Raw genomic sequence first — 14,881 nt, forward strand, 5'->3', positions numbered from 1 at the left:
GCATGATAGTAAATAACAGGGTTTTACTTAAGTGCATCTTTCTCCTGTTGAATAGTTTGCTTTCTGATCTATGTGGATGTAACCTGAGGGAATCCAGAATGGATGCAAAGAAACATAGCTGTGGAGGGGGTGGGGGCTGTGTGTGCTTTACTTGGTGATTCAAAAGAATATTTTGGTAGGCTTCAGTGACAGGAAGCAACTTTCAGGTTACTTAACCTGAAATATGTTGACTTGGTTCGGGAGTATATGTGGAAACTCCTGGGTAGAGATTGGTGTTCGTCTAAATGTCAGAGTTTGAGTTAAGGTGGTTGAACTCCTTGCACAGCAAGCCATGCCAACTGATGATAAGCTACAGACTGCATAATAATTTAATTAGGTGCCTTTATAAGCTTTTGAAAAAAGATACAGAATATCATGGCTCTTGGTTTTTTTGCTTAGGAGACATTTAAGGGGCCAGCTCTGAAGACAGGGGGTCCAGTAAGAGGAGATGGTAGCAGTGTGGGGAATGGATGTACCCCTTAAATGTGTACTGCATTCAGCAGGAGCATGACATTGTACTCCTGCTGAAGAGAGAACAATGAGACATTCATTTATGCAAGAACTATTTATTACATGCAAATTTTGTGCCAGTCTCTATGGTACCTCAGTGCACAAAACAGCCAAAACATCATTGTACAAAAAATTCTTGCCTTCGTGGCACTTACATTTTCGGGGTGGGGAGAGGGAAGAGAAAAAGATGTAATTTATGTAAGTGTATGGTGTGTCAGATAGTAATAAATGCCAAAGCGAAACGTCATGCGTGGACCGGAGATAGGAAGTGTCTGGGTTAGAAGGAGGGCTGCTGCTTTAGATTAGATGGGCAGGGAAGGCCTTATGGAAACGATGACATTAGAATAAAAGTAAGAATAGGGACAGGTAGTATGAGTCCTACAGATATCTGGGGAAAGAGGATTCTAGGCAGAGGGAGAGTAGGTAAAATGCCCCACGGTAAGAACACACTTGGCAGAGAGACAGAGAGAGAGAAGTGCAAAATTTCAACAACAACAAAAAACAAAAAAACAAAAATGAAAACTGTTCTAAAGTAAAGCAACTGCTCTGGTCATTTTCCTAGAAATACCATCAGGATGATCCTGGCCGCCTGTTACACATGACAACGCTCTTTTGGACATTTATTATAATTAACTGTAGCCATAAATAGAAGACATCGTGCTACTCAGATTTTATTAAAAATATTTTAATGCACTTAACTAATGGACATTGTTCTTAGGTGAGAAGTACATTTACACTTACTCTTATTCCTCTCTTAATTTAAAGGGTTTGCCAGGCCTCCCAGGATTTCCTGGACCTGTTGGCCCACCCGGCCCTCCGGGATTCTTTGTGAGTAGGAAGTCACCATTGCTATAGACACTGTAAACTAATAAAAATAGATATAAAAAACTGACAGATTTTTCCAGCTTGGGGCGTTTCCTTCTGTAATTTTAATTTGTGGAATTTTTTTAGGGCTTTCCAGGAGCCATGGGGCCACCAGGACTTAAGGTAAATTACAGTTTATGTGTTGTATCAGTCATGTTGAAAGCCAAACCCGGTCTGATCCACACGTGGGTCACTGCCGGGTACCTCTCGGGAGCTCGCCAAGATTCCCAGCCAGAAGGAAACATTGCCTGTGGCTTTGGACCTCTAAGCTCTCTTCTCCCTGCACTTCAGTTACACCATTCCTGATACAGAGTCATAATTCAGTCATCAGGAGCTCCTTATCAGCAAAAGCGCAAGGATTGCTAGTCCATAGATTTCCATTTCTGATCATCCTACCAAACCCCCAACACTTTGTCCTATACATTTTTATAGTGAGCTACTTCCTAAAACCAACCTGATCTTATGTTAGTAAATGTTAGAAAGCTATTCATGCACTCATTAAGCAGGGTCCTACACGTGTTTCTATTAAAAAGCCAATTGTTAGTGTCTGGGGAAAAAAACTTTTTCCTCTACTCTCTTAGGGTCAGTGACTGGAGCCCTGCAATTAAACTGTCAAAAGACAGGTTAACAGGAGATAAATGCCTATTTCATATGCATATGGAGGGCCTCACAGAACTGAAATGAAAATCCCAAAGAAGTCAGTCACACCCAGAGGCTTGTGTACCATTTTAACAAAGGGCAATAAATTTATAGAGAAGTGACAATACAAAGGAAAAGGGTTTGAGCTTGTGAGAAAGTAAATATAGGGGGGGAACTAATGATAAAGATAAGCGTCATTTCAGTAAGGTTTGTTTATGCAGATATAAGTCAGTGCTGCCTCCAGTAATGAGTCTCCTCTTCCTTATATAAGAGAGGGGAGGGGTGACATCCTCACAAAGGAAATCTATACCCTGTCTTTAGGTAGATGGGGGAGGGTAGAGAACTTTTTTTTACATTTGCTATTCCTCAGTTGCCTTCAGCTCAAAATACTCGTAACCCTTATGCCAAAGTGGTATATTTCAGGTGGTGTATTGTAATCCTCTTCATTATTAGTTTAAGTAAGAAAATGTTGAGCAGAGGACATAATGTACAGCACAGGGAATGCAGTCAATAATATCACAATAACTTTGTACGATGACAAATGGTTACTAGACTTCTCGTGGTCATCACTACGTAGGGTACCTAAATATTGAATCACTATGTTGTACACCTGAAACTAATATATTGTATGGCAGCTACGCTTTAATTAAAAATAAAATAAAATAAGTAATTCTAGAAAGAAATAAAATGGTAATTATGACCCTGGGGTTGGGAATTAAAATATAAATGATCAATTACAAGTATTGGAACGTTAATGGGTTTAGGCTATTTATTCATATTCCTTTTTAAAAAATAATTTATTTTTGTCCTTTCTTACAGGGTCACATGGGTGATAACATGGTCGGACAAAAAGGAGAACAGGTAATTTAAATACTATGGTTTATGTGTGGTCAAGGTATTTTAAGTTCTATAGCAATCAGCCTATACCTTGTATTCACACTGAAATGAACCTCTTGCTGTGTCTCGCTCGAACTTACGTTTGCTCTATCTTCTTACAAAAGAACTAAAGGCGAAAAGTAGACCACTCAGATATAGGAGGGGTGATGTTTAGTTTTCACTTCTTGAGTGTATTTGTCTTTAGGGTGTGAAAGGACTAACGGGACCCCCTGGACCACCAGGAACAGTTATTGTGACGCTAACGGGCCCAGACAGAAGAATGGTAACTCTTCTATTTTATTATGGGAGTTGTGCTTTCCCATTTCCCTTACCATTTTGTATAAGTTCTTTCACGTAGCCCAGCTCCTCCCAGCCCTCCCAGCCATTCTGAGCTCTGGGTTTTATTCCTTCACTGTCTTTTCCGTGTGGACCAGAAAATGTGAAATGGGGGAGACCTGAGACAAGCGACTTCCAAGATTCTTGACGGTAGAACCCAGGTCGAGTTTTGCTCACCCTTTATGTCCCTCCCCTCTCATTGTCACTAACACAAAGTGGGTATTCAGTGAGTATTTCTGAATATAGGATAACAAAATGGGTGTGTGGCTCGAATCTAATTGGGTGGTAATAACTTAAACATAGGGGTGGGGGGTATCATAAGATATGGGACATTTTTATGCTGCCTTGGTAACCCAAGGACAGTTTGGCCCCCATTCCTCTCCAAAGACACTATGAGCCTGTTATTTAACGTTAATATTTGCTTTTTGCTCCCACAGCGGAGTAGCTGTAAGGACCTGGGTATGGAACTGGATCAAATGCTCAGAGAAATGAATCATAATAGAACACCCAATCTGAGTCCTAGGTTGATGCTGGAATGTCTGGCGGGAGGGGTATGGGGAAGCAAGAGGGTAGATAACAGTTTTCTAGTGGATTAACTGAGAAATAAGCATAAACCGCCCTTATCTTTTGGACTTATAATTATTTTTAAATAATAGCTTAATTAAGATATAATACATATGCCATAAAATCCACCCTCTTAAAGTATAATGCAATTCATGGGTTCTAATTACAATGAATTTTTAACAGCTTTATTAGATTAATTCACATACCATAAAACTGAGTTATTTAGTGTACAACTCAGTGGCTTTTAATATATTCATAATTCTGCAACTATTACCACACTTAATTTTAAAACATTTTCATCATCCCAAAAAGGAAACCCTTTAGCCATCATTCTCTAGTATAATTAATTTTTAATGATAAAAATTGTCAAAACAAAACTAACAAGAGTTAAAACAAAACATAGTGAAATCTGACAAAAATAGTAATTCACATTAAAGATTGAAAAAAGATTGACCTGAGAGAAAAAAACAAACAAAACTTTTCAGAGGTAATTAACCAAGATAAAATTAATAAAGTCTAAATCTTTATTGACTGAAAATGGATAGAAAAATATCTTATCTTGAGAAAACCTAGATCTGGAATATATATGACCCAGAGGGAAAAAAATGAGTTTGAAAAACATGATGCCCTGGAGAGGACTCACAGAACATAATCATTAACATTTACCTAGAAAATAATTGATCACAATGAAAATAATTTCAGTATATTAAAAATGAAGGTAAAATACATTAGAAATGACCTGGTTGTGCTTATAGGAAGCTGATTCATGAATTAAATTAATGTAATTTGATCCAAAAGACACTTTCTTTTTTTAAAAGTTTGTGTATTGTTTCAGTGGATTCACAGGTATAAAATTCAAAATGTGGAAAATGATAATGTGTTACGCTAACAGAAGGTACATAAGTAGTTGGTAAATCCAGTATATCGAGCAGATAGCGGTCTTTCCCAGACATAATCAGTAAAATCTTGTTTGATCTGTTTGTAATGACCTTAAATGCTTTTTGTGACAGGACCTCAAGGGCGACAAGGGCGACACGGGAGCCGTGGGCAGACCCGGACCTCCTGGACCCTCAGTAGGTCGTTTAGCGTCATGTTGTTCATGTGAAACATAAAGTAGAACCTTAGTGGGTATTTCAATGTATGACCTACATTTAAATATTAATATTAGCTAAAGCATGATAGTATTTTACCGCAGAGTTCATGACTATACTAGAATTATTTTATGGCCATTTCTAACTGAAATCCTTGCACTGTTTACATGCATCCAGTCTCACACATCTTAGAATTTATCTTCAGCATCTGTGTTTTTTGAGCATGTGTTTAAATTAATACTCAGAATATTTCCCACCCATCATTTCAGTGTTTCTAAATATAACAGAATAATCGGATGGGAAAAGTTAATAAAAATCAATACGTCAAAAATCAATAATTCATAAAATTTAATACAACTCTCATTAATACAGGGACCACCTGGAGAATCTTACGGGTCAGAAAAAGGTGCTCCTGGCTATCCTGGCCCACAGGTAAACTGGGAAATTCGGTGTCATATACAGACTCTATTAATCAGTATTTAGGACTCCTTAAGTGGCAAATATAAGATGTCCAACTCAAACTAGATTTGAATTTTTTTTTTTAATTTTAAAGGCTTGGGAAGTAGAATTTATTTGTTCAAGAATCTGAGAAGTTCAAGGCTAACACAGGCTTCAAGGACTTTAGAGCCTGAAACAATATGGGCAGGACTCTGCATTTCACTTCTGCTCCTCCTCGTGTATCAGCCTCATTCTCTTCTTTGACAAATAATCTTCCATGTAGAGAGCAATGGAAAGAAAGAGCAAGATGTAGCAACAGACAACTTCAGGTTAACGGCATCTGAGGAGAGAGAGCGTGTCTCCCTGTGTCCATATATAAAATCCCACAGAGTCACTCGGATTGGGCCAGCTTGGGTTATATGTGTCATGCTGGAAAAGTAACTGTGGCCAGGAGGAAAAAGTACTGCGATTGGCCAGGGCAAGGGGTACTGTGGCTGACAGCCCCATTGCACCACACAGAGTGAGGAAAGGACAGCTGCCCAAAGGAAATGGGGCACGCTCTGATGAGAAGTGGGGGGCTGGGACAATAGCAACACGGGCCCTCTCTTCCACCCAGCTCTATTTTGAAAAGATTTAAACACATATCTTGTTTTAAAACTAAAAATTATACACTGGGGAAAATATATTTTTTTCTAAAAAAAATGTTCAACCCACACGATTTTAAAATTTTATCATGAAGGATAAATATAGTAACAGTTCATCCAAGAGCCCTGTCTGTTTGGACACTGCAATATACCTTTTATACATATATTTAAACAGAGGCACATCTGGAGTTCTGGGAATTGCCAGCATTTCAAATAAATAAATTGACTGTGAACACCTCCCTCTTTCTGGGTTTCCTTGTTCACTCCTGGGCTCCGTCATTTTCCTTCCAAACTTGGATAGACAGCGTCGACTCTCGTTTAAGCTTAGCTCTTCATTTTCTTTCTTTCTTCCTTTGGCTCTCCCTAATTTCCCATTCTGACTGACTTCCCCCTTCTCTGGCAGAAAAGGTCTTTGTGTGTTCTGTGAATAATAGTTATTTCTTTTTCCTTCTATTAACTGGGTGAGGAAACTCAGTCAGGCTTTGTCACCTGAGGTCAAGAGGAAATGATTGTATCATTAAAGTTTTTCATGTTTGTTAAAGTTATCCTTCTTCATTAAATTACATGTTTTGTTTCCTTTTAGGGGAAACCTGGAAAAGATGGTGCTCCTGGTTTTCCTGGCACTAAGGTAGAGACATGGTTTGCCCACAGATGTAGTGAAAATGTCAGTCCTGTTAGATGAAGAAGGATTTTTGAGAGTCTCTTAGTTATAAAGTATCCAAAAGCTGATATGTTTTAAAAATTGCATTTGAGAATCATAGTTTTACAGTGTGAAGAAAGGTCAACTGAGCACTTTTGCTTTTCAAAAAGGATGTCAAACTGTTCTGCTTCCTGCAGGAGAAATTGATTCGTTTGTCTTCTGACCCATTCTCTATGCTCTGTTGTTTAGGGAGCCAAAGGCAACAGGGGCTTCCCTGGGTTAACTGGTGAGGATGGCGTTAAGGTAAGCCTCTCCCTCATGTCTTGTCTTCAGCCTTTTTCAGTTGGTTGGGTTGGAGCGAGGTACAAGGAAATACAATCACAGTTCATGAAAATGCCTTCATATATTAAGAAGAAATAAGAGATGTGGCAACTTTACTTAAGCACTTGAAGGGCAGTCTTTTGGTAACAAGATTTCAACTCCCCACGAGGAAGGAATTGGAAAAGGCCTGCAATCGTACGGAGTTTCTGGTCACGGAAGATCAGGTGTAGGCTGGGTGGGTCACTATACACTGAAAGGTCATCATCAATTAATTGTGAAGTGTATTCCATGTCGTTTCTTTCTGACAACATATGACAGATATTGTCAAATAATTTTCATATGTAGGGATATGTGGAAATTCAAGGTTTATCCTATAACAGTATCACTTCCAGTAGAATTCTGAAATACCCCCCTCCTGAGTCGGTAAGAAAGGTGGGTGGTTACAGCTGGGACAGTGGGAAACGCATACGACCCACAGCCTGGTTTTCCTGTGCCTCTCATCTGGGTGAGAGCTTGGCAGTGTGCAATGCATGTGAAGCTTCTTGGAAGATAGTGGCGTGAAAGAAACCTGGAGGAAGCACCAAAAAAGAACCCTTTCTTCACAACCTGGTTGATTGGATCCTTGACCCGGGCACAGCCCTCCAGGAAAATAATCTGAAGTCAATATCCCTCTCACTTTAACTAGGTTTCTGCATTACATAGAAAACAATATTACTTTAGCATTGGTTTATTGTTAAGCTATGCATTTTGCTTCTTATCATGCTTTTAAATACCTGGGTGCTTCTGTTTCTGTCTTTCACCACAGGGGTGGAAAGGGGACATCGGCCCGCCAGGATTTCCTGGTCCAGTAAGTGTAATTAAAGGCAATATCAATGTTACATTTGATCAAGTCCTTCAACATATCAAGGAAATCGTGAATCAATGTCTCTCAGTAACAACACGATAGCGATTATAGTATTTACCTTTTCATCAAACCAGGGCCAAAAATAGCTATTGTCATTATGTGTCCATTTGACAATGAACAAATATTTCTGTTTCATCCTAGTTGGTCTGTGGAATGCACTAGTAATGCCCATCTTGGGCTGTGGCGAGGAAGGAAACCTCTGTCTAATTAGACCTGGCCCAAGGTGATCCTGCATCCTGAGCAGAGTAGGAGGGCTGCAGTGGAGGCCAGCTGGCCGCCCAGGTGTGAGGGAGCCAGCTCCGCCCCCTCCAGCTGGACCTGGTTAGGACAACTCCTGCACCTTCAGCAAGCAGAAGCTCAACCATGGGTTTAATGCAGGGCCAGCAAAAACCAGTGACCTCAGCCCAAGCTCCATGGACATGGATTCAACGGCTGTCAGCTCCTGACTGCAGGGTGGCCACATTCTATATTCTGTGACCCTGAAGCTTAAGGAGAGGAGTAAAAGGGACCCAGAGTCTGAGTGCTGGTAGATGTTCCTCTCCTGTCTCAAAAGACAGTGGTTCTCACATGTGGAATGCTCACCAGGGCTGCTGTTTATGATTGTGCAGAACAGTCCATGGTGGCAAGAGAGTCATGAGGATGGGGGAGGGGTGTCCTGTTACAAATGCTGTTCTCAGACCTCTCAGCCAAGTAATTTATCTCAGTTACTGGGCAAGGTCCTGGAAATCTGCATCTTTACACTACAAGCAAATGATTCAGATGCAAGTAGTCCCAAAATATTTTTATGCAGTTGCCAGGAAGATGAAATGTGCTATTTTGTGAAAGCACTTAGTCTAACACTCGGTAGGTACACACACGTCATTATGGATTTTATGATGGAGGTTATTGCCGTATTATGATTGTTGTTATTATGAATTCTTTTTTTGTGATTTGATACATATTGCTTCACCATAAAGCTCTTGTTACCTCATCTTTAAACAAGCTGACAAAGTAACTGGCCCCATATAGCATATGAAAATACAAAACAGAGTTTCTTAAACTTTTATATTTTCATCTTCTTTACTTCAAGATAAATGTACTGAATTCTCATTGGTATCTACCTGCCAGATGTACTTCAGGGGAACTCTAAGTAGTCCTAGCTTACTATGTGTTTTGTTTTGCTCAGTTCTATATAACTCTGCAGTTTCTCCTGACTTCAGAGGAACTTCTGCTTAGAAAGTAGATAGTTAAGAAGACCAGGTCCACTGAGCATATCAGAAACAATAGTCCTCAATTATTGCAGGTCAACGGTGTTTTGAAATTTAAAGAAACAGTCATACTATATGTATGTTTTGATGTGTGGGTCCTAAATACTCTGAAATAAATTTAGTCCATCACAACAAGAATTTTTAAAAACTGAAGTAGAATAGAATTTTTAAAAATCAGAGTTGATCATATGTCATAATATTAAGTCACTATTTTGTAAAACCTAATTTCTGTACACATAGTCACACATACATAGATACAAGGTATAATCAAACAATACAGTGAATGTTTAAATAAAAAAATGTATTACCAAGAACGACTCATTGCCTTTAATCCCCCTCAAAATACTCCCCCTCAATTCAAACACACTTATCCCATCGTTCTTGCCACTTTCTGAAGCAGCTCTGGAAGTCCTCTTTCGTGAGTGTCTTTAGTTGCGCTGTCCTGGCTGCCTCAATGTCCTGAATCGATTTGAAACGTTTACCTTTCATGGTCATCTTGACTTTGGGGAAGAGCCAGAAGTCGCACGGTGCCATATCCAGTGAATAAGGTGGATGAGGACACACGGTAATGTTTTTATTTGACAGAAATTGCCATGTACCAGAAGCGATGTGTAACAGAGTGTTATGATAGAGAATGATTTATGGCAACTTTAAAACACACCTTCTCTCAACCAGAGCTCACACCCAACTGACTGCACTGAACAAGCTGAAACTGGTCACACACTGTTACTAAAGTTCGAAGTGCCACTTCCCTATTGATGATCCCTGCCTTTCTGTTGGGTGGCACTTGACAGCAGCATTCACTGTATTTTGTGATCATAATGGAAAGGCTCCGTGTCACACATCGCTTCTGGTACAGCAATTTCTGTCAAGTAAAAATGTTACAGTGTGTCCTCATCCACCTTATTCACCAGATCTGGCACCATGCAACTTCTGGCTCTTCCCCAAAGTCAAAAAGACCATGAAAGGTAAACGTTTTGAATCAATTCAGGACATGGAGGCAACCATGACAGTGCAACTAAAGACACTCATGAAAGAGGACTTCCAGAACTGCTTCAGAAAGTGGCAAGAACAATGGGATAAGTGTGTTTGAAGCGAGGGAAAATATTTTGAGGGGGATTAATGGCCATGAGTCACTATAATAAATTTTTTAAAATTTAAACATTCACCATATTACTTGGTCACACCTCATATATGTGTGTGTATATGTACATATAAATGTGCATGATGTGAGTGTGTGGGCTGATTCACGTCATAATATGCATTTCTAATTGAAAGCTTGTGAAATATATGATATCATGGTACCAGAAACATCAACTTTTATCTTTAAATTTATCCATCCCATATACATGACTAGCATATTTCTGCTAACACATACACCTATGAATTTAGGAAAGTAAGGAAAATATGATTTTGGCCAAAACCAAGAAGACATTGAAGTAATTGCTTTTGATGACATGCCCATAAATAGCTAGCCGTTCTCTTTCTTCATTTTTTTCCCCTTTAAGACAGAATATTATGACGCATACCAGGAAAAGGGAGATGAGGGAATTCCAGGTCCTCCAGGGCCCAAGGGAGCTCGTGGCCCACAAGGTGAGCATAAATTTCTTCCTAAACAATTTGCTGATCATTTCCTGGTCTTTCTTTCAAGGTAAAGTATATATGTGCTTATAGACCTAGAATTTGCAGGGGGGAAGGAAGATCTCCTAATTTTCATAGATGGTGGTGTTTTTCAGGGTCTCCTAATTTTCCTATTTTCATAATAAAATTTCCGGTAGAAGGTAATTGAATTATCTTTATATAAGAAAGCATGAAATTCAAGTCTGGCAAGCCGGCACTAACATGGTCGGAGGGCAGGATGAGAGAGTGTAAGAAATCTGTAATCGCAGTGGGATGAAAGAAGTGAAAATGGAGACCCTGAAAAGTTGGAATTTGAGCAAATCCTCACCATAGTGACAAGGAGGGACCTGAAGCCTGGTTCCCTGATTCCTGCACCATGAATTAAAGACATACTTACTTATATTCTCTCCCTTTTGATAGATCGGAGATGTCTATGCCAATGACTCGTCTCTGGCTACACACTAGAACCCCCAGAAGTTCTAAATAATGACCATGTCAAGGTCATATCCTTGTGACTTGGATGTAACTGTTGCAGGAGGCCCTGTACACTAGCAGATTGTAAAAGCTCCTTAGATTATTCTAATATACAGCGGGATTGAGAACCACTGCTCTAGGCAAATTAGTGATATCGGCAAGATTTCAAAGGAGAATTTTACTTAGTGGAAAACTTCCCAGTGTATTTAAATAAATGGACAGATAAGTAGAGACATAGATACAGATTTCTTTTTAATGCAATGTTAGAGCTAGAAGCAATCTGAGATGGAACAGCAGGCCAAACTGCACGTCCTGGACAATTTCAGCTGTTTGATTTTCTTGGCTTCTGAAGCATCCCAGCAAAGTGCCAAACACCTCCGTTTGGCGGGCTCTTAGGGAATCCCTCGGAGTTACCGGAAAATGATAAAGTAGCATGATTCACTTTTGAGTGTTAGACATCTAAGATGAGTGTCTTCTCTGCCATTTGTCTAAATAAGCTAAGTTTTCTAGTATTTATCTGAGTGAAAGTGGAGAAAAAGTATTAAAAATATTTATTATTAATTATTATTATATTGTTACCATGGTTTCAAAAATGGGGGGAGGAGAGTATTTATATCTTCATGAGCAATTAGTTACTGTTATGTATTCATAGGTCCTATGGGCCCTCCCGGAGTTCCTGGAAGACCTGGTATGTACATGTTTCTCAAGGTATCAATCAAATGCTATTAAAAAAGAAAATACACTGCTCTCTAGTAAGTTTGCGTTATTTACATAAGACAAATCTTTCATTAATTGGCATAAAAGTGTTTAAAAATTCTTACTTGTTAACTTTGTGGCCTGCAGTGTAGCAGGAAGTGGAAGCTGACAGAAAGTGTTACAAAAATGCTCTTTGTTACTTCTTAGTGGTTTTAACTAAGTGTAAGATGGCAACTTTGGTGTATGAGCAGAAGCCTTGAAAAAAATCAAAGGAGGCACAGAGCTAGAAAGCAGTAGTTTTATGGTAATTAGTTTGGTTAAAAATGACAGTTTTCATAATGCCTCACAAGTTGCATAAGAATTCAGAGATTATACGTTTTTATATAAAGTTTTAAAATTTATAATATTTTGCTTATGGATACATAGACAATTCTATAAAGTGTAGAAACGTCCATGAATCATTAGAGCAGTTGCCTCTTGAAAGGAGCAGGGAAGGATGAGGTTGCTTCCACAGTGGCCTCAGTTATAACTGTAATGCTGTGATGTGTCATTCTGTAAAGGAAAGGAAACTAAGAAACAAATAGCAAAGATTTGATAAGCCCTGACATTGATTATATTTTTCTCTGTACCAAGTTGTGTATGTATGCTATTCTATCATTTTGAAAATGAATTATAAGTAAGCACATTGCAGAATGACATGGATATTACAATCCCTTTTTAAAAAATTGATGAATGGGTAAATATTATGTACACTTGTGTATGCATGGGGAAATATATATCAAACCGTTGACAGTGGGTATCTCTTGAAGTTGCACTGGGGTAAAAGATATTTTAGAGGTCTGGCCAAAGATTACAGAACACTTCCTTCTCCTTACCAGGCCCCCAAGTAATGATAAGCTCCTTTACGAAGCCAGTGAGTGAAAATTGCAAAGCTCAAAAACAGTGCCAATCAGAGACATTTACCTTTATGCCAAAATCCTTACACTCAATAATCAGAAATAATCAGATGTTACCCCTGCTATTTTCTCAGCCCTTTGGTAGTAAGGTCTCTCTTCTTAGCAGTTAAACAGTTTTCAAGGCAGAGATTCAAGACTGTTTCCCTCCTCACATCCTTGTTGTCTTAAGACGGATAGATAAAATAGGTTTTGTACCAGTTGTCGTAGCTTCTCTCCTAGGAGATGACTCCTCCCCCCTCCCACAGCCTTTTATAACTAAGACGGTTGACAGCAATAAAGTCCAATTACAACTTTCGCTCTTTCTTATTGTGCGACGCTACAAGGTAGGCATCTTCTAGTCTCTAATAAAAAAATTACAAAATAGCATATATTGAATGATTTCTCATGAAGTTCTTTTAAATAAAAAGACTACAGTGTATCCCAAACCTTGTTTCAGTCCCTTCTAATAGATGACATAAGTTACCTTGTGGGAATGGAGTGTTCTGTGATAATTTAACAAGGTCACAGATGAAGGAAGGAAGATATTCACTTTTTATTTCATATGCTTTATCTGCCTCTCAGTGGTGCAACTTTTATAAATCAGAATACATTACATTTTGTAATTGAAAAATAAACATGTATTAATCAGGAAAAGATTTTAAATACAATAAAATGATTATTTTCTCCAAGGGTCATCAAAGCCTGGCCTCAGAGGACCCCCTGGACCACAAGGCGTGAAAGGAAGTAAAGGGAAGCAAGGACCCCCAGGAAAGAATACAGTAGGGTCTCCTGGGTCCCCAGGTTGTCCTGGTTCACCAGGCCCTCCAGGGCCACCGGGACCTCCAGGATCACCAGGTAAGGAAGCCTAACGGGCCCCTTTTTTGTACAGCGCCCAGCAACATATGTGTGCAAACCAAGGGCCTGGACCTTACTTGAAGCGTGGCCATCAGCCCGTATGGAACTTACAAGTTATCTTTCCTTTGTTGATTCATTTCATTAGCTACCTGTGAAAGCAGCTCTGGTGGAATGACTATTTTGCAAGGGCAGCAAAGCTTTTAGCCTGAGCTCTCACAGGTGGCAGAGTAGGAGGCAGGGATAAGAGCCATGAAGCAGGAAAGGAGGGATGGTTATCAAGTTGGTGGAAGCTAAATTGTTAAAAATCTCTGACACATAGTAGAGTTTTAGGTTAGTTTAGTTTTGCTTTGTTTTCTACATAGGTCTGCACCACAGCTTGCCAGATTTGTTCTTGGACATTATATATTTTTATTAATGGGATAATTTCAGTCCCTGGAGACTGTCTTCCATGCAGCTGTGCATCTTTGTCTCAGGATAATAGGTCCCAGGGAAGAAATGGGGAAGAATGTATCCATCAGCTCCTATTTCTCTGGGGTCAAAGATGAGCTCCCACAGGACTGGACTGACCACCCGCACACACCTCCGGGATGGGTTTGCCTCGCTCCCAGGGTATCCCATGCCTTGGCATCAGCAGGGAAGCCCCAGGACAAGAGGTCAGAGGTGTGCAGTAGACACAACGTAAGATGCTGCCAGGTAAGGTGGGTCAGAGAGCAGAGAACTGCGGCCTAGAGGATTTAAAGTAGTACCTGGAGATTATGATGCAGGTATCCTTTCTCCTCCATCCCTCTAAAGAGTCGCTTAGCATTCTGCGTTGGCTGATAGATACATAGAACCTGTGAAAATATTGGTCACCCTTTGTATTTTAAGTACTTTTACTGGCAGGTGCCTGGGAAGTCTTGTGTTTTATACTCAGCCCTCCTAATAGCCTGGAGAATCTTCTGTGTGTCAGGGATTTTCTGACAGAAAAGAGACATTTACAGTCTATATGATTATAAACCTGGGAAATCCAAAGGAATAACCTGGAAAACTCTTAGTATTATTAAGATAATTCAGTTAAGTGTCTGGTTATGTGAGCAATATTTTTAAAAGATAAAAATGTTTCTTCAGGCCAATAACAATTTAAGAAATTATCCCATTAATAAAAAGATATAATGTCCAAGAACAAATCTGGCAAGCTGTGGTGCAGAC

At 39.4% G+C, this 14,881-nt stretch overlaps 1 protein-coding gene across 2 annotated transcripts in view; it reads left to right on the forward strand.

Moving 5' to 3' along the window:
- The window catches only part of COL4A3 (collagen type IV alpha 3 chain), a 149,259-nt gene that overhangs the window by 85,083 nt on the left and 49,295 nt on the right, over positions 1–14,881 (forward strand). For both annotated transcript variants that reach the window (XR_012490019.2, XM_074314144.2), the window contains exons 10-21: positions 1,315–1,377; positions 1,501–1,536; positions 2,872–2,913; positions 3,134–3,211; positions 4,839–4,901; positions 5,292–5,351; positions 6,585–6,629; positions 6,891–6,944; positions 7,768–7,809; positions 10,622–10,706; positions 11,860–11,895; positions 13,529–13,693. Coding sequence is in view for 1 of the 2 variants with exons in the window: in XM_074314144.2 (XP_074170245.2) it covers positions 1,315–1,377; positions 1,501–1,536; positions 2,872–2,913; positions 3,134–3,211; positions 4,839–4,901; positions 5,292–5,351; positions 6,585–6,629; positions 6,891–6,944; positions 7,768–7,809; positions 10,622–10,706; positions 11,860–11,895; positions 13,529–13,693 (769 nt within the window). In the remaining variant the exon portion in view is untranslated. The remainder of the gene's footprint in view (positions 1–1,314; positions 1,378–1,500; positions 1,537–2,871; positions 2,914–3,133; positions 3,212–4,838; positions 4,902–5,291; positions 5,352–6,584; positions 6,630–6,890; positions 6,945–7,767; positions 7,810–10,621; positions 10,707–11,859; positions 11,896–13,528; positions 13,694–14,881) is intronic.

Source organism: Rhinolophus sinicus, chromosome 17 (genome assembly GCF_057876585.1).
Source record: "Rhinolophus sinicus isolate RSI-liver-muscle chromosome 17, RSI-T2T, whole genome shotgun sequence".
Lineage (NCBI taxonomy): Eukaryota > Metazoa > Chordata > Mammalia > Chiroptera > Rhinolophidae > Rhinolophus > Rhinolophus sinicus.